Below are 20,816 nucleotides of genomic sequence, written 5' to 3'. Positions count from 1 at the left end.
CCTGCATGAAACCCTAGCGAGCCTCCACCACCCAGTGCAGTTACCAAAAATCATTTTTCAATAAATTGTACAATAATTGTACATTTGAATATCTACTTGCCATTATTCTGACTATGTTTCTGCTTTCAGAGCTAGTTATTACTTACATTATTACAAAAAACAGTAATAATTGAATGCAGTGACAATAATTTATGATAATAAAGAGTGGACACATAGTCCTACAGATACAACCGGCCCTTTGAGGGTGACCAAACTGCTGATGCGGCCCCCGATGAATTTGAGTTTGACACCCCTGCTCTAAGCGGTTAACCAGGAATATAAAACATTCAAAGTATTGATAAAAACAAGGAAGTCCAGGTATATGAAAACATTAAAAAGATGATTAAAATAAATAGTAGCTAAAAAGCTATAAATTGCATGTAACTTCTACATGTCTGGATAAGTTGCCCAAACAAAAATGTTTTAAGCAAAAACTGAAGAGTATTGTGAAGGTGCCTGTCTGTTGTCAGTAGGCCAAGAATTCCAAAGTGTAGGTGCTTCTTCTAAGGGATATTATTCTTATTATGAATTGAATTTATATACTGCCCTATACCTGCAGGTCTCATATTCATGTCTAAGTTGTGGGTTGCATTTAGCCTACCATAATCCCCTCGCTTGCTGACCTGCATAATTTTTTTCTTCAAGGAACTTTGCCGCATGGAGTCAAAGAATGTGAAAATTACCGAGAATCACAAAGACTCACTAAAAGAGGATACTGCATCATTGCAAAGTAACTCTAGTGCATCAAGTTCCATAGCCCTGGCAACCAAGAAAGGAGGAGCAGGAGACTCTGTTCACAAAAACAGTCTAAAGTATGTCAGGAGCAAGTCTGAAATTTGTAAAAAGCAAGAATCGAAATTGCAAGCTAATGAGGCCATTCTTCTTTATGCAGGAAAGATTCGCTGGCAGCCAGAAGCATCAACAACTCCCCAATAGATAAAAAAGAGAAGGATGATGTATTCCAAGTTAGCTACCCATCTGCTTTCAGTATGCTCACAGCGTCAAGGCAGCTCAGTCCTGTGCTGATATCTCAAAGTCGCTGGTCCTCTAGGTAAGCATCTCTTGCAGTCCAAAGCTCTGACAAAAGCAGAAGACCCCTGGGCTCCAATTTTGGGGATTTCTCTGAATGCTCCTTTGGAATGCTTGTGCACGGTTGAATCCTGACACTGAGGTCTGCAGAGAAGCTTGTCTAAGAGCCAGCCCAAGATGCTTGGGAAACTTAATGGGTTTTAATCCTGTTTCTCAGTATGCACGTGTGTCTGCATATATATACCTGTCACCAGTGGATTAGTGCAGTGGTCTGAAACCAAACTGAGGAATGTAGAAACTGGCTTATACTGCATATAAGACCCATTGGTCCATATCACTTAGTATTGTCTACACCAGCAGGAAGCCACTCTAGGGTTTCAAACAAGGGACATTCCTGGTGCTACCTGGAAATGCCTTGTGCATGCAAATTGCTCTGCTTCTGAGCTATGGCCCTTAGGCTCTCTCCTCTTCTTTCATTCCCTTGCCGCTCAACAACTCTTGAGTGTTGGCTAGTGGTTGATCCATTATCTGTCTGCACATGCAAGCAGAAGATAACCATCCTTGGTGTGTGTGGAATTGAAAGGTCACAGTTACTAACCTGGAATACCCATTTCTGTAACACGTGACTGGTGATGTTTGGAGACACTAGACCTTTTGTTTTTAAAAGTGAAAAAAGAGGACTTTTACACAAGAATTTAAAGGTTGCTCTGTGTTTCTGTATTATGTGAATGTGACGCTTTTTGACTTCATATATTCATTGAACAGATGTGTGTAACTCCAGTCCATGTGTTGCGAAATAGAGCTGTTCAGGATTTTTTGCTGCTCACTGGAAGAGTACATGCTTTGCATGTAAAAAGTCTCAAGTTCATGTTCAATCCCTGAGACCCCATCCAAAACCCTAGTGTAAAGACCTAGAGATGGGGTAGCCAGCATGGCACACTCTAAATGTTCTTGCATTATGATTCTTGTCAACCACAGGCAAGATGATCGACAGTCAGGGATAATGGGAGCTGTACTCCCAACCATCACCTGGAGGGAGCCACATTGTCTATCCCTGAGCCAGGAAGACCGAAAATCTGATTCTAGTATAACTAACTGGATTCGGTATTTGAGATATTTCATATCTCTTAAAGAAAAATTACCTTGCTCTTTAAATGCCCAAAGCGATTTCTCTCTCCTTGTGTGTGTAATGTACAGTGGAATGAATAATTCTAGAACTCCCTTGCTTTCCTCCCTACTTCATTAGGAGTGTGTCTCCAAACCTCTCAAACAGATCTTCTCCACTCGCCTTCATCAATCACACTGGTAGCGTGGACTACCCAGATCCTTTTGCAAATGGAGCAGACATCCAGATTAGCAATATAGACTACAGACTGTCCAGAAAGGAGCTGCAGCAAACTTTGCAAGAAATCTTCTCTAAGCATGGCAAGGTAAACATCTGAGTTTACTTTCATTTGCCCTGTTTTGGGTTTTGTGGATGCAGCTCAAGAACAGAAACTCTTGTTCCTCATTGATCATTTCAGAGCAGGTCACACGTTAAAACAAATCGGCATAAACATAGAAGTGGATGAACTGCGACCATTGTGCCACCTGTGCTCTAGCCATTATTCAACTGGCTTTATTGTTTGCAGAGAACCAGGGCATGTTGGAGAGGGTAGTCGCGGCTGGTTGTGTTGATGGTTCTGTACATACACAAGTATCATACAGTGAGGGGGGAAAGTATTTGATCCCCTGCTAAATTTGCCCCTCATCTTTTGCAAAGGAATCAAACACCTATTTCACTCATTCTAATGCACATCAATCTCTGACTTCTGTCTTCTGGGTTTCTGGGGGTTTTCCTGTTGTTATTCTGTCTCTCACAGCTACAATAAGCCTGCCATTAAAATTATGGACTGGTCATTTCTTCGTCAGAGGGCAAACGGGCAAATTTAGCAGGGGATCAAATACTTTCCCCCTCACTGTATGTCAATCTTGGTATTTGTGCGCTGATTTGATCTCTTGTTTCAGGTAAAGACTGTGGAACTCAGTCCTCATACTGATTATCAGCTGAAGGCTATAGTACAAATGGAGAATTTACAAGAGGCAATCCGTGCTGTCAACTACCTTCATAGATACAAAATTGGCAGCAAGAGGATCCAGGTTTCGCTCGCTACAGGAGCTACCAATAAATCCCTGGCACTGGTTAGGTAATTTTAAAATAAGCTAGAACATCTTACATGGAGACTTTTGAAGGCTGAGGATTAGCTATGCATAGAATAGAATAGAATAGAATAGAATAGAATAGAATAGAATAGAATACCACATTTGAAGCATATAGATGGTAGACTGTGTTAGCATGAAGAATGCTGAGGGGCTTCACCTGTCTTCAAATAGAGTAACCTTAAATGAATGGAAGGATCTATCTCTTTTCTATGGATTCAAGCCACAGCCGAGAATTTTAGGCTAGACATAAGCACAGGAACAGCTACTTTGAGAACTTGGTTTTGTTATTTTTAGGTCAGGCATCCCCAAACCTGGCCCTCCGGATGTTTTGAGACTACAACTCCCATCATCCCATCATGATGGGGATTGTAGTCCCCAAACATATGGAGGGCCGAGTTTGGGGGTGCCTGTTTTAGGTGGTCAACCATTAAGGTGTAGGGAATGACTGGCTCACTTCTTGAGGTCACCTTAAAGTCAAGGATGCCAATTGTTGAAGTCCAACAATACCTGGAGAGTTCCTCACCTCTGCCTTGTAAGTTATATACCCAAAGAGTATTCATTACTGGAGGTCAGGGTATGTTAAACTCTTAAGAATTTTGAGCAAGACTACCTCTCTCAGTTGGTGTATTGGCACTAGTGAAGAGTTAAATGCCTGCCTGGGCTATGTCAGCACTGTTCCTTTTAAAAAATATTCTGGTGGATCTAGTGTAAATGAAGAAAATAGTTAAGAATAAAATTATTTACCGTGCCTTTCCTAACACCCAATCACTTCCATTGGCAGTTCAGAAGCAATGTCCATTCTTCAAGATGCTCCGGCTTGTTGCCTGCCTCTTCTCAAGTTCACAGAGATCTACGAGAAAAAGTAGGTCTGAAAACTGCATGCTAAATTACTTAAGAAATTCGGTATATTCATAACTCACTACTTTTATGTAGTTCTCTATACCCCTTTCACTTCATTAGAGTTTTCAAATATTCTGGCTTTTTTTAGGTTTGGACACAAGTTAAATGTATCAGACTTGTATAAAATAACTGACGTCGTAGCCATCCGCGATCAAGGCAATGGAAGACTTGTATGTCTTTTACCCAGTAGTCAAGCTAGACAGAGCCCTTTGGGGTCTTCACAGTCTCATGATGGCTCTTCAGCTAACTGTAGTCCTATCATATTTGAAGAACTGGAATATCATGAGCCCATTTGCAAGCAGCACTGCATAAATAAAGATTTCAGGTAAGAGGTGTTTTTCAGGTCCTTCCATCTTTCTCTTGTAAGTGAACTCTGGAATTGAAATTGGAGCGTTTTTATATACTTCTGCCCTCCAGTGGTTCCTGGGGTAATACATAATAATATATTGAGATACACAAATCAGTATGAGAAATGCAACAACAGCTATATAAAATACAGTGGTACCTCGCAAGACGAAAGCGTTTTGCGTTGCGCGAGGGACTCACGAAACGACGAGGTTTTCTATGGCCGCCGCTTCATCTTGCGAAGCACGGCCATAGAATGTAGCGTGGGAAGGCGGCAAAGGAAGATCAGCTGTCAGCGCGGGAAGCTGACAGCTGATCTTCCTTTGCCGCCTTCCCACGCTACAGCTGGTTCCCCGGGGCTTGCCAAGCAGGTGGCAACATGCCCCGGCAAGCAGCGCCTGGAGCCAAGGCGCAGCAGGCGCTGCTTGCCGGGATTGTCGCCGCCTGCCTTGGCAAGCCCCGGCAAGCAGCATCCGCCGCGCTTCGGCACTGGGGGGCGGAACTGAAGCATGGCGGTGCGGGGGCTGCCACCGCCTGTCTTCCCCGAGCCAAGGGGGACGGAGCCGAAGCGTGGCGGGCACTGCTTGCCGGGGCTGCCGCCGCCTGGCTTCCCCTTGACTCAGGCTTCGGCTCCGGGTGACTGGCGGCGGAGGCACTTGCTCACTGTTGCCGCCCGCCTGCCTGCCTTCCCCGAGCCAAGCGAGCAAGCGCCACCGCCGCCAGTCCCCCGGAGCCCATAGGAACACATTAATTAAATTTCAATGCGTTCCTATGGGAAACCGTGCTTCACAAGACGAATTTTTCGTAAAACGAATTGACCGGTGGAACGAATTAAATTCGTCTTGTGAGGTACCACTGTAGATTAGAATCTCAAGAAACTGAAGCGATCTTTTCAGCCCAAACCATAAGTTTGGGGAAATGACCCTATCTTAATCTGATGTCTTAAAACAGAGATCCAGCAGTCCCTGGCATTATAGGGAGGAAGTTCCATACCTACGTAAGCATTGTGGTTTAATAAAATTTTGCAAGTGTTTGGCGGTTATTGGGTTTTTAAGGGAATATATCTACAGAACTGTCCGGCACATATAACTCTCCATTATTAGCTGTGAAGCAACATTATATGTGGAGTTACATCAGCTTCCTGAACTGTATAAGATCTTTGAAAGATGGCAAATCCATGCCCATGTGGAAGAACCACTAATCTACTTAGGTTATACCATAGTGATGACTCCAGTTTAGACTAGTAGCTGTTGGCTGCCAAAGTCCATAAGACAAATCTTCCACAGTAGCAAATTAAGAGTGGCAGCTTGCCAGAACCCTGGGCTGTATATATTACCTTATTGTCTTACGCCAGTAAAAAACTGTTCAATGTTTTCCTGTTTCTCTAGTGAGCATGACTTTGATCCTGACTCCTACAAAGTTCCCTTTGTGATATTGTCTCTTAAGACCTTTGCACCACAAGTTCATAGCTTGTTGCAGACCCACGAGGGGACAGTGCCGTTACTAAGGTAAAATCAGGTTTCTTTGCCGTTGTTTGAATGTTCAGTAATGAGCCGGGTTAAATACCCCCTGTAGTGAAGGGGATCCTTGGATAGATTGCTCCACCAACTCCCTCCACTAGGCAAGTTAGAAATGGTTCATCACTGAGAGAAAAACACCTCCTCCAGGCCCCATTCCACTTGAGTGTCTCTGTAGTTAAGCTTCTGAGTTCTCTTAAGCATAATAATATATATACATTTTTTTTAAAAAAAATCCAAATTAAAGATGAAATAATTAAATATTAAGCATTAAAACACGCCAAAAGTCAGGTCCGTTTGCTTTGTGATCCGCAATAGTTCTGGTCACAGGTGAGAGGTGAAATGCTGTGCAGAGCAAAAAAGCCATCCTCCCTTTAGGCTACTTGGAATCATTCTCCTTGCTTAACCCCACCTCCCCTTCATTGGTTTTCTCTGACTCCTCACATTGAGGGTTACCCTGGTTGCTGAAGGGGCTCCAAGTGACAAGACAAGTCTATTAAATGCTGGCTGTATTTGGACAATTGTACAGCGGTACCTTGGGTTAAGAACTTAATTCGTTCTGGAGGTCCATTCTTAACCTGAAACTGTTCTTAACCTGAGGTACCACTTTAGCTAATGGGGCCTCCTGCCACCACCCTGTCGCCACTGTGTGTTTTCTGTTCTCATCCTGAAGCAAAGTTCTTAACCCGAGGTACTATGTCTGGGTTAGTGGAGTCTGTAACCTGAAGCATCTGTAACCCGAGATACCACAGTATTCAGCAGAGATGCTATCTTCCAAAGACGTGTTCTGAATTCTGCTCTCACGCAATGCAAATACATAGCTGCAGAGTGCATACTGCCTAGTTCACAAGTAATGAATCATGCGAAAAGTCCCAAGTTCAGTCCCTGGCATCTCCAAGGAATGATAGCAGTGTCCCCTGTCTGAAACCCTGGAGAGCTCCTGCCAGTCAGTGGAGACGATACCAACCTAGATAGACTACTCTCTTGACTTTCCTAAATGTGTAGCAATTGTCTTTGTGATCCTTAGGTCATAAAATGCATAGCACCACCTGCTGACCTATGGCAACCCTGCAACAGTTTTTTTCAGACCCATGTCTCCAGTTCCAAATTCCTAGATTGCTGTTGGGTAGTCAGCTGTAGGTTGCGTCAAATTAAGGTCACGACAGCAAGTCACCTTTAATTTGAACCTGCTTTTCTTACTTGCAGTGTAAACAGAGACTTGCTAATGCTTGTTTGCATCTGTTTTGCTACAAGATTGACCAAAGGTTTCATTACAAGCGAGCAGTCTGGTCTAACGCTTTTTATATTATGTTGTTCTATTTTGCAGCTTTCCTGACTGCTATGCTTCAGAATTCAGCAATCTGCAAATGGTGCAGGAAGGCCAGGGAGGTGTCCCTCTGGAGCATCTCATCACTTGTGTCCCTGGTGTGAATATTGCCACTGCACAAAACGGCATCAAAGTTGTAAAGTGGATTCATAACAAGCCACCACCTCCCACAGCAGGTGCATATTTCACTCTTTTATGCATCAGTATTTTGTGTTAGTTTCTTGCTTCTAACATTACTAGTGTGCAAATAATTCTGTTCCTTTGTGTGACTGATTTGCTTGGGAATTTGTGGCACTCCAGATCTTGGCGGGTTACAACTGTCATCGCTACCTAATGACCATGCTGGTTGGGGCTGATGGGAGTTGGGAGTCCAGCAGCTTTTGGAGGGTCACAGGTTCCCCATTCCTGCAAAAGCATATAACCTAGAATTTAGATGTGGGATAACCAACACGGTGCCTGCGTGCGCCAGTATGTTGCCAGAGGGCTGCTGCAGTGCCTCCCAGGCTATCTGCTGCACCAGATTAGAAGAAAAGAGGGTGAAAATGGTCTCCCTGTGCCCCTCCGGTTGCTAACAGTTCCTTAATGAGTCTTTGCTAAACATGCCCACTTCCATGATGGGACAACAGCAGGGCTTTGAGAATTGGCTGGACAGGGGAGAAGGGGATCATTGTTGACTGAGCTATGCATATATGTGAATGGAATAGAGAAGGAAATATGGAATGATGGGGGGGGGAAGTGGATGGAGCCTTGAGGAGAGCAAAAGGAGGACAGGTATGATCATGGCAGGGAGAGAGGATAAGAACTGTATTTGATGGATGGGATGTGGGAAGCATGTATAGAGAGAGTACCAAGGGGAGGTGGGAGTATTCATGAAAGAGATTGAGGGAATGAAGGTTTTTTTAGAGATGATTTAGAGATGACTTGCCGTCTTCTGGGTGTTCTGTTGGACAGATAGCTGTGAGTTCAGATGAGTGGTTTTGGTTCTAGGTTTCAGACTATGACTTCTATTTAGTTCCTTGAGCAAGCTTTGCCTTTCAAATGACCATTCAGCTTGCAGCAGAAAACAGGGAACAAAATAGTAGCTGTGTGTTCTGGAACTCAGACCCCAATTCTGTGAGGGAAGGAAAATTCCCACCCAATGCCTGAAACCCCTTTTGGACATACCAAGTTTGTCTCTCTGGAATTCCAGCCACAGTTCATATTTTTGCTTTGTTGTGAGACGAGCTTGTCTTCAGATAGTGGCCTTTTTGTTTTTGTCACTTAGTCTGTAGAGATGTGATACTTCCCCCAAATCCATGGTGTTCCTGTTCTGATTTACTCCTAGAAGGAGTGTGGTGGAGTCGTCTCCTTTGGAGGTCTTTAAGCAGAGGCTTGACAAGCGTATGTCAATAATGCTTTGATGGTGTTTCCTGCTTGGCAGGGGGTTGGACTGGATGGCCCTTGTGGTCTCTTTCAACTCTATGATTCTATGATTCTAGTTTTGCCTGTAGTTTTCATTGTATTCCATTTATGTCCCTTACCTCCTAAGCCAGAGAGTTCTTGTTATGTCTCTCCCCCCCCCCCCATTTTTAGAGCCTTGGATTCTCCGTTCTACAAGCCCTGTGGGTAACCCACAACTTATTCAGTTCAGCAGAGAAGTGATTGATCTCCTGAAAAACCAGCCGTCATGTATCATGCCTGTCAGTAAATTCATCCCAACATACCATCACCATTTTGCAAAGCAATGTCGTGTGTCTGACTATGGGTGTTCCAAGTTAATGGAGTTGCTGGAAGCGGTGCCTCATGTGTTGCAGGTGAGTTCAGTCTCAATTTTATTGAAGTGCATTTCTCCATGAGTGATGACTGTCAGTTCACATAAAAGGCTAGCTTTTAACTGCAGTAAAAATCCTCATTTTGAAGTTAAGAGTGGTGTGTCAGGATAGCAACGGTGAAGAAGAGTTCTCTGGTGCCTTCCACAGTCTTCAGGGATATTGTAGATCCCCTCTTTAAGAAGCTGGTGTTGAAATTTAATTTACACAGGACAAGCAAGGTCCTGCTTTTACCTTGCCAATTGTTTGGAAGGGATTCTCTTACCCTTAAATCTTTTGATGTGTAGCTTTACTGCTGTGACCCAGGACATCAAGGGCATTTGCATCTGTCTAGGTTGCATGCCAGAAGATGAGATTGGCAGCTCTATTCCAATATGTATCCTATGTTGGCTATTGCCCACCACCTGGAGAGCTTTGCCATTGCCTCATCTTGCCAGATGTCTTCTCAAGCTGCTTAATGGCTGTTTCCCAGCTCCCATCATCCTTCGCCAGAATGGCCTATGGTCAGCCTGTAGCCCAAAACACATCTGTCATGTGTCATGAACTGGTTGGGCGCAGAGAAATGGTCAGAGGAACCTGCTGGGGAACCCCAAAGGGAAGAAGGCTCAGAGCCTGGGGAGTGGTGGTTGGACATTGAAGAGGGAGAAGACTGGGAAGAGGAGGTGTTGGAAGCTGAAGAGGTAACAGGGATTCAGCCATGTGTTGAACCCCCTTGTTTTGAATACCGTATTTTTCCATCTATAAGACGAGGTCTAAAAATGTGTCTTTTTCCTTCCAGATTCTCGGGATAGGCACTAAGCGTTTGTTAACCTTAACGCATAGGGCCCAAGTGAAGCGATTTACTCAAGACCTGTTTAAGCTTCTCAAGTCTCAGGCCAGCAAGCAAGTGGTTGTGAGGGAGTTCTTTCAAGCTTATCATTGGTACGTAGAGAACTGTGGCATGTGAATAGCCTGTGTTTACACATTGACACATCAAAGCTTTTAAAAAAAATAAAAAAAATAAAGACTTTGAGCTTCAGGGAAGTAGCATTTCCCCTTCGAAGGGGAAGGAGCAGCTTTCTCCTTTCCAAAGTCAGAATCTGAGGAGCAGAAACAAAAGCCAACTTGGGAAAGAGGGATGGGCAGGGAAGGTAAAAATGGCTGGTGTTAAATCTTATGAAGTTGGCCAGTACTAAAGGCAGGCAGGATCAGCGCCGGTGCTAGGGCTTTTTGCGCCCTAGGCTAAATCACCTTCTGGCGCCTCCCCCCGGCACATGCGTCATGACGCGTGCACAACGCCGCTGACGCGCCTGCGTCCCATCCATAGGCGGGAGGGCGCTGAGCTCTCATTTTGGCTGGCCCGCCTCCCGGCTATGGAGGGGACGCTGTGAGTTCTTCAGCGGCGGCAGCGAGCGAGCAGTGGCAGCAGCAACAGCGCCCATATCTGAAGGCTTCAGCTACGGGCGCTGCCACCGCCACCGCTCGCTCGTTGCAGCCGCTGAGGAGCTCACAGCGTCCCCTCCATAGGCGGGAGGGCGCTGAGCTCTCATTTTGGCTCGCCCGCCTCCCGCCTATGGAGGGGACGCTGTGAGCTCTTCAGCGGCGGCAACAGCGGCCATAGCTGAAGGCTTCAGCTACGGGCGCTGCCGCTGCCACCGCTCGCTCATTGCTCCCGGCGCTGGCAGCAGGCGGGCTCGCCAGCGCCCCCTCCATTTCAGGGGCACAGCCGAGCAGCCGCCCGCCAGGCTCCGGCGATGCGTGTGGAGGCGCCAGCAGTCGGCGGGCAGGCTCGACAGCGCCCCCTCCATTTCGGCGCCCTAGGCCATGGCCTAGTTTGCCTAAATGGAGGAGAAATCTTGAGAACTTTCTGATCGAAATTCCCCTGAAACTCAAAGTAGACCCATTGACATTAATGAACTTACTCATCTTCAGTAACTTCAGTGGGTCTAATTCTGAGTTGAACACTAACCGTTGCCTCTCGTATTATTCATATCTTCATATGGAGATGGTAGCAATGGAAAAGTTGCTGGATTGTACCTTTTTCTGTTCTTCTTTACCCTAAATGCCTTTAATGCGATTTCACTTCTTTCCATCCCATTATCTAGGTGCTTCTCAAAAGACTGGGATGTGACGGAATACGGAGTGTGCGAGTTAGTGGATCTCATATCAGAAATTCCAGACACAACAATCTGTTTGTCTATGCAAGATAATGAGATGGTAATTTGTATCCCCAAAAGAGGTACACCCTCTTCCTCTCTTTCTTTCTTTTTTAAAACACACAGGTCAGACTGTAGTTGGTACCCTGGTGACAAGTATACTTTTGGCTTTTTGTGAATGAATTGAAGTTTATGGTGAGCAGCAGGTAGAGACTTGGAGCTGTGTTTTGATTGGGGAATTTGTATATCCTTTTGTTTAAAGAAAAGATCACAGCGTAGTTTACATGTAAATACAAACAGAACAGAATGCAATTTAACAAAAGATTGAGATCCAAACTCTCTAAAAAGCTGCAGAGAATGAAGAGCATTTTTGCATGACACCTAAAGAACATAAGAGCCCCCCCCTCCCTTTCCCGGCCAATGATTCTATTCCCACAGGTGCCTTGAGCCTTAAGAGTAAAGATGCTTATGACCTGATGCAAAATAAAAGTTATATATTGCTATCATTCTGTTTCATACCTTCCGTCACCATTAAGTCCCAGGACAGGTTACAGCAATTTGAAAACAAAAGTGTTAGAAGTCAATTTGGGGGGGGGGGGAATGATGGTAATCAGTTCCTAAAAATTCAGAATGTGTCTTGAGAAGCAATGCAAGGTAAGGTGAGTCTGCTGGATCAGGCCAATGGCCCATCTGGTCCAGGTTCTTTTTCTCATGGTGGCCAACTAACACATAACGCTTCTGAGCTTGGAGGTGAAGCAGAGCTAACTGGCTAGTAGCTGCTGTGTTGTGGAGAGCACTCCTTTGCACTAGCAGTTGAGCTGGAATAGAATCCTTGTTTCTGGGAGAGTGCTAAAGTACTGGTCTTGTTGCTTTTACTTTCCTTAGTTTTGCATCTCTTCTCTGGTTTTCAGAACGTACTAAGGAAGAAGTTGAAAGGACAAAGCAGTTCTCCAAGGAGGCAGTGGACTTGTTGCGCCACCAGCCCTATTTTCGCATGCCTTTCAATAAATTTATCCCATTCTATCACCACCACTTTGGGCGCCAGTGCAGACTTGCCTATTACGGATTTACCAAACTACTTGAACTCTTCGAAGCCATACCAGATGTCCTGCAGGTAGGATCCAGATTCTCTGGGGTAGAGGTGGATAATGGGCCAATTCTCAATTCCTTGTTGTTGTTGTTGTTTAGTCGTTTAGTCGTGTCCGACTCTTCGTGACCCCATGGACCATAGCACGCCAGGCACTCCTGTCTTCCACTGCCTCCCGCAGTTTGGTCAAACTCATGTTCGTAGCTTTGAGAACACTGTCCAACCATCTCGTCCTCTGTCGTCCCCTTCTCCTTGTGCCCTCCATCTTTCCCAACATCAAGGTCTTTTCCAAGGATTCTTCTCTTCTCATGAGGTGGCCAAAGTATTGGAGCCTCAGCTTCACGATCTGTCCTTCTAGTGAGCACTCAGGGCTGATTTCCTTCAGAATGGATAGGTTTGATCTTCTTGCAGTCTCCTCCAGCACCATAATTCAAAAGCATCAATTCTTCGGCGATCAGCCTTCTTTATGGTCCAGCTCTCACTTCCATACATCACTACTGGGAAAACCATAGCTTTAACTATACGGACCTTTGTAGGCAAGGAGATGTCTCTGCTTTTTAAGATGCTCTCTAGGTTTGTCATTGCTTTTCTCCCAAGAAGCAGGCGTCTTTTAATTTCGTGACTGCTGTCACCATCTACAGTGATCAAGGAGCCCAAGAAAGTAAAATCTCTCACTGCCTCCATTTCTTCCCCTTCTATTTGCCAGGAGGTAATGGGACCAGTGGCCATGATCTTGGTTTTTTTGATGTTGAGCTTCAGACCATATTTTGCGCTCTCCTCTTTCACCCTCATTAAAAGGTTCTTTAATTCCTCCTCACTTTCTGCCATCAAGGTTGTGTCATCTGCATATCTGAGGTTGTTGATATTTCTTCCGGCAATCTTAATTCCGGCTTGGGATTCATCTAGTCCAGCCTTTCGCATGATGAATTCTGCATATAAAATTCCTTGTGCATCCACACTAAATAACATTTCTGGCCTTATTGAGTTGTGTTCAGTGTTTGGGGGATAACTATTGTTGCCTGTAGAACTGAGCCTTGTTTTTAGAGTGCTTACTGGGTGCTATTTCACTTACCTGGGCAAACTTTGGAAGTAAACCACTTCTTTTTAAAAAGCCATTCAACAATTGGCAGGGAAAACTTGTTAATTAATGGTATTTCAATGCATGGTATTTCAACACCACCTGAAAAGAATTCCAGGTGGGAGCAGGGGAGCCTTCGTATTGCTAATACTCCATTTGTGCATTGTAAGTACTGCCTTCCCTAGCTCCCGCCTAAATTATTCCATTAACGAAGCTGACTTCTACCCTCAGGTGCTGGAATGTGGTGAAGAGAAAATCCTTGCACTAACAGATGCGGAAAAGGTCAAAGCTTTAGCTGCCCAGTTTGTTAAATTGCTCCGATCTCAGAGAGACAAATGCCTTATGATGGCAGATGTGCTCACTGAATATGCTAAAACATTTGGCTACCCGCTGCGTCTCCAGGACTACGATGTCGGCTCTGTTCCAGCTCTGATGCAGAAACTTTGCCATGCTATCAAGGTATATGTTAGCACGACGTGTAAAAAAAACAACTTGGCATGACAAAAGTAGATTTGGTGGGGACTGAGGGAGTGGCGTAGAGAGGGAGAGAGCTGTATTGCTCAGATACATGATGAAAAATAATGCCAAGATCTTAAAATGACTGGTACTTCTCTCTGCGTAAAGTGCGGTGTAAACAATATGGATGGTGTTGTTTTTTTAAAGAACTCGTGTTCGTTTTCAGTATAATTGGATCACTAGAGAATCCCAAGAATCTCAGTTAGAATAAGTTTAGAATAAGTTTAGAATAAGAATAGATTCCCCCTACCCCTGCCAGAAATGATCAGGCCTCAGGGGCACATAGCAGAATTGAAGATTAAGTGACAGGAAGCTGATGCTTTGTCAAAAGCCATGAAAAGAGCACATCAGGTTAATTGGTTAAAAAAAACCACTGGTTGCAGCAGATTTTACAGACAAAGCTACTTCGATATGACTTGTAGCAAGCCGTTCTTCCAAGGAGGGCTAGGGGTTATGTTCTGTGATAGGCTAGGCTGATGCAGTAGTTCTCGTAGTCAACCCAGGAAGTTTCGTGGGGATTTGATCTCTAGTCGTCCCAAATCCAACACACACAACACCACCACAGTGGTGTACTGGAACCCTTCCAGTGCTCCATCTAAAATAACAGCTTGGTTTTTAAGAAGCAAAAACCATGAAGAACATAGTTGGTAGGCAGCTTCATGTAGAGAGAAGTGGCCCTTCAAATATCCTGGTCCCCTCCAAATGAGGAGCAGCTGGAAGTGTCCAGAGAAAGGGCCTTTGAGGCACTGGAGATCATGGAATATCTCCTCCCACCCTGGCTTGCTGGGAACAAACTTAGGTCTTTTCTGTGCCAGGTGAAGATTTCTCATTTTAAGATCATTCTAAGATCTTCACATCTTTAAGTTCCGCTTTGTTAATGTGTGATTCATGATTCACTCTGGTTGGTTTTTGTTTAGGTTTTTTTTTTGTACTGTGGTTTTGCTGTTTCAGTTTTAATGCTCTTGTCTGCCTTTTATGGGGTTTTTTATTTTTATCATTAGTCACCAAGGGGATATTGTTAATTGGGTTATATATAGGGGATGTAAATAAAACAGTGTGCAGAATGCTTCTTAAAGCTGACTGCTAAACAGCAAAATCCCTTCTTAAGGCTGCAGTGTGTTAGCAGCTTTTGCCTTACGCATCGGTGTAACTGGATTTCCCCACCCACCACCATTTTTATTCAAACTCCTCTAGGTCGTTGATGTAGAATCTGGTAAACAGCTCCAGCTTATAAATAAAAAGTCTCTCCGGACCTTGGCTACCCAGCTTCTGGTGCTCCTGATGACCTTGGATGAAACCAACTTTGTTTCAGTTGAAGAGCTTAAAAGGCATTATGAAACCACCCAGGGCGCTCCCCTGAATCCATGTGAATATGGCTTCATGACGTTTACTGAACTCCTGATGAGCGTGCCTTATCTCACGGAGGTAAGGGAGAAGATGGCTTGGCTCCTAATGCCCAGCGCAGCACTTGTTTGCTATGCTGGGCTCTGTTTTCCTTTCTTCATGAATCAGTCTTCATGAATGCAGAAGCATAGCGTGGGTTGCCAGTGCCCGGGGTGGGCAAATCACCAATGCTGCCGGAGCACTCCTGCCACTGAAGTGAAGCCGGGCCATGCTGTGTGGGGAGCCCTACCAGCTGACATGGCCCTTGGAAGGCAAATCCTCCCAACGTCCATGGAGAGAGCGTTGGGCTGTGCTGGGGTTGCCCCTTGACCACCTCCATCCATCCACAACCGCTCACCTTGGGCCTGGGCTGCTCTGCTGCCTTTGCCAGGGTGGGGTGGGGATCCCCACAGAAGCCAGCACCTGTGGGGGGGGGTGCCTGGTTGCACTCCCTCAGAAATTTGTGCCTGGGGCCACAGCTTCATCTCCCTGCTACACCACTGGTCTTGGGTCACATCTGCTCTATAAGCTTAAAGCACTATGATACTACTCTAACAGCCATGGCTTCCTCCAAGGAATCCTGGGAACTGTAGTTTCCTCTCATAGAGCTACAACTCTGAGTAGTTTAACAATCGGGCTCTCTTCCTAGGGAACTCTGGGAATTGTTGCTCTGTGAAGGGAGTAGGGGGAGTCTCTTAAGAACTCTCAGCACCCTTAACAAACTACAGTTCCCAGGGTTCTTTATGGTAAGCCATAACTTAAATTGAAATAGAGCTTTAAATGTATGGTGTGGATGTGGCCTCACTTTGGTTATTAATTAGCGATTCAGGGCCTAAAATAAGCTACAGTCTATAATGGAAAGCCTCCTGCCAACCTAGCAGTTCGAAAGCATGTCAAAATGCAAGTAGATAAATAGGAACCGCTACAGCGGGAAGGTAAACGGCGTTTCCATGTGCTGCTCTGGTTTGCCAGAAGCGGCTTTGTCATGCTGGCCACATGACCTGGAAGCTATACGCTGGCTCCCTCGGCCAATAATGCGAGATGAGCACGCAACCCCAGAGTCGGTCACGACTGGACCTAATGGTCAGGGGTCCCTTTATCTTTATAAAGGAAAGCAAGGAAATTGAGCAATTGCTGACTAGAGGCCAAGAAACCCAAGGTCACAGTCAAAGAGATAAATGGAGAAGAGTAATTTTAGTGGAGAAGGAGTAACAGCAAATGTGGAGGGGTTGTTGAAGTTTGAGGTTTTGTGGTGGTGCAGACATACATTAACGGCCTATTAAATGGATTTCGGAATGTAGCAAGCTGCTTTAAACCAGACCAAGCTATTCACCGCAGGAAGCTGCCTTATGCGTCAAGCTATTGGTCCATCTAGCCCAGAGTTACCTACACAGACTGGCAGCAGCTCTCCATAGTTCCAGGCAGTGCCATCTCTCAACCCTACCTGGTGATTCCAGGGATTGAACCTGGCACCTTCTGCATAGAAGGCAGTGCTCTACAGCTGAGCTACAGCCTTTCACCCATTTAGTTCAGTATAGTCTTGGCTGGCAACAAGTCTTTAAAGTTTCAGGCAGTGGACCATTCCCGTTCCCTGCTTACATCTGGAGATGTCAGGGATCAAACCTCTGCCCACTGGGCATAGATTAGCCTTTCGAGAGCAGGTGTGAGAGCTCAAGTTAACAGCAGCATTGAAATAAAATTGGACAACAGAAGAGTCAGCTGAGAAAAACGGACAGCTATCGTATGTGCAGACGAGGATTCAGTTTGTGGGCATAGAAAACAGAGATCAAAGGAGGAGAAAGAAGGGTCCCAGTGGTTTAGAATCTGTTTTTGCAGCTGCTGCTGCTTAGTTCCAAGTGCAGAGACTAGTTCCCTCGGTTTCCTATCCACAATCCGTTGTGCCGTACCCTGAAGAGATTGCCTCGTTACATTGCCCTTCAGTATGTGGCCTCCAACAACTGGAAGAAACTTAAGATTGTTCCCTCCAGTAGAAGGGGCAGGGTGACCTAGACTCAAAGCTGCTGATCATAGACTGTACCTTGAGAGGAAGTGACAGCAACTGGATTTGCTTACAGCCTCTTCTGGACAGGATCTGTCACATTTTGTTTTTCTAGGCAGTTTCTCAAGGCCCATTATAATATAAGGCACTGATTAAAAAAGAAAGAAAAAGGAATAAAAAATATAAAACACCATAAAACTAAAGCATTATATTCATTTAAAATGAACCATAGAAATTAATCAGGAACAGAAATTCATAAAATTTAGATAGATAGATAGATTAGATAGATATGCACACACACAGTTTTTTTGTTCTTTTTAAAGTGACAATGATGGGACCATGTGAATCTATTTTTATTGGTGGGGGGGAGGGGTTTGCAAGAATGTGGAGCCACCATTGCAAAAGCCCCAAACCTGGTACCTTTCAGCATCTCTCATCTATAGCAGGACCTTGGACATTGATCTTAACACCCAGGCTGGTTCACAGAGGTGTGGAGAGTCCTTCCGAAAAGCCAGTTGTTTAGGACTTCAGAGGCTGAAACCAGCACTTCAAGTTGGGCCCAGAAATGGGGTAATACATTCCATTTGTTTGGCCCGCTCCACAAACATTCTGTAACAGGTGAAGATTCTGAGCTGTTTCCAAGCCCCACATAGAGTGCCTTGCAGTATTATTACAATTATTTATTCAATTTGTATGTCACCTTCCTTCATGAGAAGATCCAAGGATGCTTCACATGACAAAAATACAGGCTAAAAGCACAAAATAAATAGGTCAAAAAAATACCACCAGCCCCCCCCCCCAAGAAAACATTTAAAAGGACGTAGAATATTAATCAGCCAAAGGAACATTTTTGCCTGGTGCTTAAAAGATGTATAATGAAGGCGTCAGCAAACCTCCCTGGGGAAAGCATTCCACAAATGGGGAGCTGCTGCAGAAAATGCCCATTCTCATGTTGCCACCCTCTGGACTCGAAGAGGCACACAAAGAATGGCCTCAGATGATAATTGTAGAGTCCAGGTCGCTTTATATTCCAGCCTTAATGTAACTGAAATGAGGCACACAGGCATTCTCAAGGAAGGATTGCAGCTAGTGACCCACGTGAAGCTTTTAATTACGGCTTCTTGCATGTACAGAACTACCTAATGTTTTAGTAACAGTATCACATGTGTTGGATTTGTTTTTAAGTGTACAACTCCAAACCGAATTGCAATTAAAATGAAGAGCAGGGTAAAAAATGTGTTCAGGAATGTTCTTTTATTAAATACTCTGCAGTGCCCAAAGGTTGGAAGATTTCATATGTGTGGTTTTCCCTCCCACAGGTTTTTGTTGATGGTGAGGCAGAATATGTCAAGCTCACAAACCTGTATGTTTTTGCCAAGAAAGTGAGGTCTTTACTTCATACCTACCATTACCAGCAGATCTTCTTTCATGAGTTCTCAACAGCTTATAGCAAATACACAGGTGAAGTGTTGCAACCCAAAGCATATGGCTACAATAATCTCGAAGAACTCCTGGGAGCAATTCCACTGGTTTGTAGCAGTTGTGTTTTTCTTTTTAGTAGTAGTACTTAATTGAATCCTTAGATCCCCATGTGCAGTTTAATCGGTGCTTCTTAATATAGATGTGCTCTTGCGAAGTCAGACAGGTGATTTGAAGACTAGAATCGCCTGGCTTTGTGCTGTGAGCCCCTCCTCAATTCAAAAGGGAGGAAAAACTGGGAAACGGGATTTTCCACAGCTTCAAAATGTTCAAATATTTTACATTTCTAAATGTTCGCCATTTAGGCAAGCGCTAAGCAGGCCCCACCCCAACCTCTTGCACTCAGTGCTTCCACATTAGACCTTCCGGCCTTCAGTACAGAGGTCTTAAAAAGATATTTTAAGCATTCAGATGGGAATGTTTCGAAACCTCCAGTTGGGAGTGTTCCTGCTGTGGAGAATCATGGAGAAAAGTCTTAAGTTCATTCTTTTGAATGTGCTTAGAACAGAGGCTTTCAACCTTTTTGAGTCCACGGCTCCCTTGACCAACTACAGTCTTTCTGTGGCATCCCTCCGGGGCTCAGGAGCCCGGTTATGTCACCCCCTTGCCTGCAGAGCTGGCAGCCTTTCACCTTTTTCGAACACTCTTGTGGAGTATTCCCCGAGCCTCCTCTCCTTGGGAGTCCTCCGGGCAGCTGCTTCCGCCACCCATGCCCCAAAGAGAGGTGCCTCCTCACACTGCCCCACAGTGGCCTGAGAAGCACTCCCTGGCCAGCCCCAAAGGCACCATTCACCTGGGGAGCTTGTAGCCAGGACTGCTGCAACAAACAGTTGTGCAAGCCTCTGGAAGGCAGAAAGTGCAAGAGGGCATCAGGGGAGGCAAGGAAGAAAAGAGGGACAGAGGCCAGTGTTGCCCGTGGCACCCTTGACTATCATTCAAGGTACCCCAGGGTGCCACAGCACACAGGTTGAAAACCACTGGCTTAGAACAAAGGTGAAGGACCTGTGTCCTGCGGGCCAGATTTGGTCCTGCGAGGTCATTCTGGGCACATAAAGGGAAGGACTTAGCCAAACAGGACTTTGCAGGAGTTGCCCTCTATGCAGTGCTTCCTAACACCCAGGAACCAGCTGGAAAGCGCTGAGCTTATGGTTTGGGAAGCACAGCACCCTGGTTTGCGCAAGCCCTTTGAACTCTCCTCCGTCACCCTCATGGGCCCAACTTCAGCAGGTGCTAGTCACCTGGTGTCAGATGATAGACAGGTGGGGATAGGGCACCCTAACCCTTCCCTGGCCTTTGAAACTTGGGATACAATAATTTTTAGAACCCACCCTATTGCTGTAACTCCTGGTGTGTGTTAAATTGCTGTTAACCCCCCCCCCCAACTGGGACCTTATAGTGGAGGGTAGGGAAGAAATCAAATCCTTTCTTAGTTGACATTTTGTTAAGCTGGGGGCGGGGGGGGGGGGTGGCAGAGAGAATATTTAACAACTGTTGGAATCCGGCCTAATATTGAATGTAGTTAGATTCACGAAGAAATACCAGAAAAGAGAGAGAAGAAAAACAGTCAAAATAGAGAGTTTTGCTGAGTTCAGTCATCTTACCTCAAACATTGTCATTGTTGCCTTCTAATTAGGTGGTCTGGATAAAAGGTCATGGTCATAAGAGAATTATTGTCCTTAAGAACGACATGAAAAGTAAGTAATCCCTGGTTAGAGATAACTTTTTTAAAAAACAAATATTTGAATTACTGGTGAGCATATTTACCCAAGGGAAGCATTGCTCACCGTCTTCCCTTCTCATAGCTCGTTTTAGCTTGCCTGGCCTTCCTCTTGCCGATGGTGATGGACAAGCTACAGAGACAGCAGAAGCAAGTGACTCCTTGGAATTAAAACTAGAAGCATCAGATTCTGGTAATTGCTGTACATCAGGGGTCAGCAAACATTTTTAGGAGGGGGCCGGTTCACCGCCCCTC

At 45.1% G+C, this 20,816-nt stretch overlaps 1 protein-coding gene across 8 annotated transcripts in view; it reads left to right on the top strand.

The window, feature by feature from the left end:
- MARF1 (meiosis regulator and mRNA stability factor 1) overlaps window positions 1–20,816 on the top strand; it is a 40,204-nt gene that overhangs the window by 13,869 nt on the left and 5,519 nt on the right. For 7 of the 8 annotated variants that reach the window (XM_060282807.1, XM_035131054.2, XM_035131052.2 and 4 more), the window contains 17 exons: window positions 685–851; window positions 932–1,090; window positions 2,315–2,498; window positions 3,076–3,254; window positions 4,052–4,132; window positions 4,259–4,495; window positions 5,904–6,023; window positions 7,360–7,535; window positions 8,932–9,152; window positions 9,946–10,088; window positions 11,252–11,385; window positions 12,214–12,416; window positions 13,699–13,926; window positions 15,178–15,408; window positions 18,685–18,894; window positions 20,478–20,538; window positions 20,647–20,754. In XM_060282807.1, coding sequence (XP_060138790.1) covers window positions 685–851; window positions 932–1,090; window positions 2,315–2,498; window positions 3,076–3,254; window positions 4,052–4,132; window positions 4,259–4,495; window positions 5,904–6,023; window positions 7,360–7,535; window positions 8,932–9,152; window positions 9,946–10,088; window positions 11,252–11,385; window positions 12,214–12,416; window positions 13,699–13,926; window positions 15,178–15,408; window positions 18,685–18,894; window positions 20,478–20,538; window positions 20,647–20,754 — 2,842 coding nt within the window. Of the gene's footprint in view, window positions 1–684; window positions 852–931; window positions 1,091–2,314; window positions 2,499–3,075; window positions 3,255–4,051; window positions 4,133–4,258; window positions 4,496–5,903; window positions 6,024–7,359; window positions 7,536–8,931; window positions 9,153–9,945; window positions 10,089–11,251; window positions 11,386–12,213; window positions 12,417–13,698; window positions 13,927–15,177; window positions 15,409–18,684; window positions 18,895–20,477; window positions 20,539–20,646; window positions 20,775–20,816 lie in introns of all 8 variants that reach the window. The other variant, XM_060282804.1, reaches the window with a different exon arrangement.

This window comes from Zootoca vivipara, chromosome 14 (assembly GCF_963506605.1).
Source record: "Zootoca vivipara chromosome 14, rZooViv1.1, whole genome shotgun sequence".
Taxonomy (NCBI): domain Eukaryota; kingdom Metazoa; phylum Chordata; class Lepidosauria; order Squamata; family Lacertidae; genus Zootoca; species Zootoca vivipara.
This window is presented reverse-complemented; position numbering and strand designations above follow the sequence as displayed.